Source organism: Narcine bancroftii, chromosome 1, assembly GCF_036971445.1.
Source record: "Narcine bancroftii isolate sNarBan1 chromosome 1, sNarBan1.hap1, whole genome shotgun sequence".
Classification (NCBI taxonomy): domain Eukaryota; kingdom Metazoa; phylum Chordata; class Chondrichthyes; order Torpediniformes; family Narcinidae; genus Narcine; species Narcine bancroftii.
Window position 1 is genome coordinate 450,610,562 of NC_091469.1, and position 7,358 is coordinate 450,617,919.

The 7,358-nt window shown below is 38.1% G+C and overlaps 1 protein-coding gene across 1 annotated transcript in view; it reads right to left on the reverse strand.

Moving 5' to 3' along the window:
* The window catches only part of gad2 (glutamate decarboxylase 2), an 83,531-nt gene extending 77,718 nt beyond the window's left edge, over nucleotides 1–5,813 (reverse strand). Inside the window, exon 1 of the mRNA XM_069932071.1 lies at nucleotides 5,519–5,813. Within this exon, the coding sequence (XP_069788172.1) occupies nucleotides 5,519–5,813 (295 nt within the window). The remainder of the gene's footprint in view (nucleotides 1–5,518) is intronic.
* Between the last annotated feature and the right edge of the window lie 1,545 nt (nucleotides 5,814–7,358).

Below are 7,358 nucleotides of genomic sequence, written 5' to 3' on the forward strand. Positions count from 1 at the left end.
ACTGCCAACAGCTGCTGTGGTGTTTAAATTCCTGACAACATCTAGTCCTTCATTAGCATGGCATAGAAACTCTTCAAGTATGCTTCACGTACATTTGCCTGTGCAAGAGCAACTATGAGGTTATTTTTGATCATTAGAATGGGAGTTGGATGTGGAAGTTGGAAATGGGCCAAAATCCAAGTTCATTGTGCTCTAATCAGATAAGATTGTTAAATTTAGTTTGAAAAAAGCAAAGAAAAATATGATACATTGAAATGCAGTTTTGATCTTGCAATATATTGAAGAGCTCTGCCTGCAGAGAAGAACATTTCTTCAACAGAACAATGATATGATAGGCTTATGTAGGAGGAGCAGTTGCAGAGATTTGTTTGCTTGATTCTTTATCTATATAACTTTTAAGGCTTGAAAAGGACAAATTGAAAAAAAGTTATTTATTTATTTATTTTGTTGTCTTAAACCTTGCAAGAATTCGGCCCACTTATTCCATCTTTTAGATCCACAGAAGATTTGTGAGAAAAACTGACACAACTGGTATTAATGTTAAAAGTAATAGCTGTCACATCTGATCAAGGGGCCAAAGGACACATCTGCAGAGAAATGTTATCATATTTTCCAAGATCTCATGGCACTTATTCCAAACTTCTGATATCCTTGTTGTGGTTCAGTCTTTTTCAGAATGATGTGTTTGTCATAGCACAAACAGTGGAGTAAATTACTTGCAGAGAATCTTACTAAATATGACAGGTAGGAGTTAAAGTGAGTTTAGAAAAATGGAATAAAATAAAACAGATCTCAATTTATTTGAATATAATGAAAAAATCTATATTATTTATTGTTTGAGAATTGTATGAAAAATCACACTATGTTGAAATATTACAAGCACATTAATGAAGATCAACTTTTAGTAACCTCAATGATGAAACTAATTCAAATTCATGTATTACATTTTTCCTTTTTGTTTTAATCTGAATCAGTGATAAATAATTGCCATACTAAAATGACCCAGAAAGCTGAACTTAGACTGTCGAACATGTGAAATAGCAGCAATATAATTTGCATGACATTATTTTGGTACAGGAATGGGATGTACTGGGATTTTGGTTAAAAAAGTAATTTTCTATTTGATGTGCCAATTGAGAAACTATTAAGTGAGTCTATCCTACAGTTTATGGAAATATCAGGAGATAATATTTTGGAAAAATAATTAGCCTGACTGATGCATCCTTAAATCCTAATGCTACGGTACTATTCCATTCTATAATTAAATTGCATTTTCAACATTCAATTTGAAATCAATATTCACATGCTAAAGTCTATTTCCATCTATAATGATCAAATCCCAGGGGGCCCAGAATCCTGTGGGTACATTTGTTTGGGATACTCAGGAGACTTTAAACTAGAATGGTTGGGGGGAGGGAACCAAATGGAAGAGAACAGCAAGGAGTAGGTTAGATTGAAACAGAGAAAGGTTGTAGACAGTGTTTGAGTGTGGAATGGCAGGTGATAGGGAAGGGAGATGCTCTGTACGAAGATGGAGGGGAGATGATAAAAAAAGAACATAATAGAGTTGTTTGTAAAGATAGGGGCAAACAGAGAGTATGAAGTGGGAAATCTCTGAAATGCATATACTTTAATGCTAGGAGCATTGTAAGAAAGGTGGATAAACTGAGGGTATGGATTGACACTTGGAAGTATGATATGGTAGCGATTAGTGAAACATGGTTGCAGGAGGGATGTAATTGGCAACAAACTATTCCTAGATTTTGTTGATTTAGGCATGATAGAACCAGAGGGAAAGAGGAAATGTTACAGTGGTGCTTAGGCAGGATAGAGGGCTCATCCAGGGAGGCTATTTGGGTGGAATTGAGGAGTGGGAAAGGGGTAGTTACACTTTTAAAACACCTAATGGAAAACGAGAACTAGAGGAGCAAATTTGTAGGGATATAGCAGATACTTGTAATAAACACAGGGTTGTGATTGTGGGAGATTTAAATTTTCCACATATAGATTGGGAAACCCACTCTGTGAAAGGGCTGGATAGGTTGGAGTTTGTAAAATATGTGCAGGATAGTTTTTTTACAGGTACCAACTAGAGAAGGGGCTGTGTTGGATCTACTGTTGGGGAATGATATAGGCCAGGTGACAGAGATATGTTTTGGGGAGCACGTTGGCCCAGTGATCATAGTGCTATTAGCTTTGATGTAATTATGGAAAGGGATAGATCAAGGGCTAGGGTTGAGGTTTTCAATTGGGGAAAAGCTGGATTTGAGGAGATACAAAAGGAATTACAAGAAGTGGATTGTTTTATGGGCAGGATGTAGTAGAGAAATGGAGGTCATTTAAAGGTGAAATTGTGAGGGTACAAAATCTTTATGTTCCTGTTAGGTTGAATGGTAGGGTCAAAAGTTTGAGAGAGCCATGGTTTTCAAGGGATATTGGAAACTTGGTTCGAAGAAAGAGGGAGACCTGCAATAAATATAAGAAACAAGGAATAAAGGAGATGTTTGGAGAATACATTAATATAAAAAGAATCTTAAGAAAGAAATTAGAAAGGTGGCTATAGCAAGCAGGGTGAAAATAAATCCAAAGGGTTTCTACAAATATGTTAATAGGAGAGTGAGGGATAAAATTGGTCCCTTCGAGAATCTGAGCGGACAACTGTGCGTGGAGCCAAATAGATGGGGGAGATCTTGAACAATTTATTTTCTTTGGTATTCACAAAGGAGAAGGACATTGAATTGTGCGGGGTAAAGGAACCAAAGAGGGTAATTATGGAGCCTATAGTGATTAAGAAAGAAGGAGTACTGGAGCTTTTGAAGCATATAAAGGTGGATAAGTCTCCAGGTCCTAACAGGATTTTTCCCAGGACCTAGAGAGAAGTTAGTGAGGAAATAGCAGAGGCTCTGGCAGTGATTTTTCATATGTCATTAGAGATGGGTCTAGTGCCGGAGAATTGGCGTGTGGCACATGTCGTTCCATTGTTTAAAAAGTGTTCGAGAAGCAAGCCTGACAATTATCAGCCTGTAAGTTTGATGTCTATGGTAGGTAAATTAATGGAGAGTGTTCTTAGACTTAGTATATATATATGTATCTGGAGAGGCAGGGTCTGATCAGACACACACAACACGGATTTGTGCATAGAAGGTCATGTTTGACCAATCTTATTGAATTTTTTGAAAAGGTGACTAGGAATGTTGATGAGGGTAGAGCAGTGGATGCTGTCTGCATGAAAGGTTAATTAGGAAGGTTCAGTTGTTAGATATTAATTTTGAGATAGTCAAATGGATTCAACAGTGGCAAGAAGGGAGATGCCAGAGAGTCGTAGTGGATAAATGTTTGTCAGGCTGAAGGCCGGTGACATATGGTGTGGCTCAGGGTTCTGTAATGGGTCCATTGTTGTTTGTCATATACATTAATGATCTGGAGGATGGGGTGGTAAATTGGATTAGTAAATATGCAGATGATACTAAAATAGGTGGTATTGTGGATAATGAGGAAGGTTTTCAAAGATTGCAGAGGGATTTGAACTGCGTAGAAGAGTGGGCTGAAAGATGGTGGATGGAGTTTAATGCTGAGAGGTGTGAAGTCCTTCATTTTGGAAGGAATAATCAAAACAGGACATGTGTAGTAAATGGGAGGACATTGAAGAATGCAGTGGAGCAGAAAGACCTAGGAATAACGGTGCATCGTTCCCTGAAGGTCAAATCTCATGTGGATAGAGTGGTGAAGAAGGCTTTTAGTATGCTGACCTTTATAAATCAATGCATAGAATACATGTGTTGGGAAGTGATATTGAGACTGTACAAGGTATTGGTGAGGCCAAATTTATAGTACTGTGCAGTTCTGGTCACCGAATTATAGGAAAGATATCAACAAGGTAGAGAGAGTGCAGAGAAGATTTACAAAAATGTTACCTGGGTTTCAGCATATAGATTACAAAGAAAAATTGAGCAAATTAAGTCTTTATTCTTTGGAGTGCAGGAGGTTGAGAGGGAATTTGGAGAAATGATCACCACACATCTTACTCTAACTGATCAGCTGAGAAGCATGAGTTGAAAAGATACATGTTGCTTCAGCTAGAAATGGACAGATTAGTCTTCCACTGCATGAGGAAATAAAATAGCACAACATTTTTAACCTTTCTCCAAAATGGGAGATAAATGAATAAAACCTGAGTGAATAAATGACAATTTCAAACTCATTGTGTATTTTATTTTTCATTGTATTTTTTTATCCATGAAGAATTTCTATTGGGCTGTTTCACACTGTACAGAAAGACTGGATTATCAATTTCATAATAATATTAACTGGAATCATGCATCTGTAAGCTGTTTCTTTTTTGAAAGGGATAATAAATTACCAAGAAGGAAATACAGGTACTCCCTGACTTACGACCGCAACTATGACCAAGTGATCGGTCAGATCTCGAAATGGACGAGTGGGAATTGTGCCGTGTGCATAGAGTACCAAAGTCTTAAAGCAGACTTATTAATCAAATCTTTTTTTACATCATAGATTTGACAATCACTACTTAAAGCTTCCTGAATTTGTCAATCAACCTGGGGGATTCTTTCCACTTTTTGGTCCACACTTACCAAGTTAGTTGGCATCCCAGGGTCCATAGGCTGGGCACGGCCATCTTGACTCCTGTGCATATGCGCAAGCCTTCGGTTGGTACATGCGCGGTGAGTTCATGTATTGAAGTTCAGGTGGTACACTCTTGCACATGAGCCAACCAAAGGCTCGCGCATGCACACAGGAATCAAGATAGCTACACCCAGCCTACAGATCCTGGGCGCCGACTAACAAGGTGAGTATGCACACTTTGGCTCTTACTGGCCTGTATCCCTGTTATAGTTTGTCAAATACAACATAATTTGTGTAAATTCTATACTTTTTCTTTACCTATTTTAAAAAAATGTATGGTCTTTTGTGCGGATGGACGTATGTCGCACAGGTTGCAAGTCGGGGAGTACCTGTAGTTTGAGAGGATACCTTCCCTTGTGTTTTGGATTATTCTAGTTATGCCCTTCTCTGGAAACCTTTGACTAGATCCACAGCTCAGTTAATGAATACCCAAATATCATCCATTAAAAGGATTCAACCGTTTAGAGTATGATATCTTCTCAGTAGCATTGAGAGGATACTGTACTTGGAGAGTGAATGCTCTTGATAAATAATCTGTCACTTGAGAAGATCATATAATTTTCACACTCCTGTGAATTCAGATCATGAGTTCAGACAGTGAGTGACACCCTAATCCAAACATGAACTTTGCTCTGCTGGATTGCCACAGTCATATTGGGCTTATCTTTTCTTACCATGTCTCATCCAACTCAAAAGTAGCTCTGTTGTCAGGTTAGCAGAAATAATTGTGATATGTTTGTGATGAATATTTTAAATTCTTGTTGTGCTAATTAAACTATATAGGTAATGTCTGGATTAAAAAAACTCCACTTTAAAGATGACATGGTATTGTGGCTTTCAACACATAAGAAGAGTTACCATCTCTTCATACCTGTTTTTACAGCATACTTTAGTGTTGTCCTGCAGGTCAGTAAAATGTCCTCTAAAGTGTTTGGCTTTTCGTCCAGCATCCAATTAAATCCCTCGAGGAGATCATCGGGATAGTGGAAATCTATTACTTTTGTAGATCTATCAAATGTTTTCAAAATGTACTCAAGCAGAATGTCCAAAACCTGTTCCAGGAAAGTGAAAGTGACTCCTTCCCCATTGCAGGCTGGCAGAAGGTCTGTAGAGTAAGAATGGGAAGAAAGACAATTAGTTGATTTTGCTTTTGATCCAATTTTCATATTGCCTTAACAAGGTCCAAGCAGGTTACTTACATAAAGTAGAAACAAATAATTTGCAGTCACCTCTACAACTGATATCAACGACTGTCCATATTCTGGCAGCTGGAGATGACAGCCACATGGAGCGAATTTAATTACATCAATTGGTTTCCCCAACTAGGTTGGACTGTTTCTGGCTGAGATCTGACAAATGACTCACAGTGATGTTGAATGAACTACAGCTCTCATGTTTCACCTTACAATTATCCCATCAGGAATCAAATGATGAAGAACCATATTAAGTCAATGATTTATTCAACATCAACAGAACTAAGCTTCTGCGTCCAGGATACCCATTTATCAAGTGTTATACTGTAAATCATATCAAAATAAAGATGTCATCCAATAAAATGATTTTTGATCTTATGAACAGATAAAGTGCATAAATATTGACAATTATAAATAGTCCATTTATCTGTTTATTTTAGGTTCCTCAATGCATTAACTGGCAGAGAAGGGAACATCATACATTCGGTGCATTGACAAGTCACTGTGCAGTGGTTCCTGGACTGCAGAAGTCTCCGAGTGAAGGCTTTATTGAATTAGGCAAATGCAAGATGAAATTATTTGATTGAGTTCATCATAAATTAACTGTTGAAGTTAATTTTTATAGTTCACTTCTTGCAGATTTAGAAGGTAACAAGGTATATGGTAGGTACCCCACAAAGTAATTGTAATTAGGATTTTTTTTTGTCAGTTGAAGTGGATTAGGTTCAGCTATCTGGACTGGAGCTGTCTGTGTGGATAAAAATGAAGACAAATAAGCCACCACAAGTGTATTTACAGTGGATTTGAAGGGCTGGATGAGGATTGGTGAGCAGTAACCAGTGGGTGTTCCTATCTTTGCTCGCTGACTTTAATATTCTAAGTTAAACTAAATGGAAAGATGTCAAATTGTAAGAAGTTGAGTTTGAAGTGTAATAAGGCTTCCAGTATAATTAATTCCTCCCTTTGTTTAAAGCATTAAGGTGATTGGAGGCCGGACACCTTATCTTTGTCATATGCTCCTCCTATGGAATGTGGGAAGTAGGAGACACTTCCCCTAATAGTCATATACGCAGAACATTGTCCAGCTGTAACGCCTGGCTGACCATATTATGCAGCTGGATTGATTTACTGTGGGGTTTCTGCAATACTGAAGAAATCAAGGGGATTATGCTTGTGATCTCTGCAGGTGGAAAGTGATGTGTGACTACCACATGAGGCAGTTAATGCAGGAGACTGCTGGGATCATTCCATCTCAAACAACAGACATACCATCGGCCTCCCAGGGAAAATAGCAACAGCTAAGTTTTTGTGGGGGTAAACAGGATTCTTGAATGATATGTTGCCTCCCTGCAGCCAGGGACTGGGGCATCTTGGAATGGCTGCAGGATAATCTAAATAGGGGAGCATAAACAGTCTGGGCTGTGGTCCACATTAGAACCAAAGACCAATAAAAAGATGGATGAACCAACAGTTTCACATATTCATGTGCCTGTACAGAAGCCTCTTAAATGCTTCTTT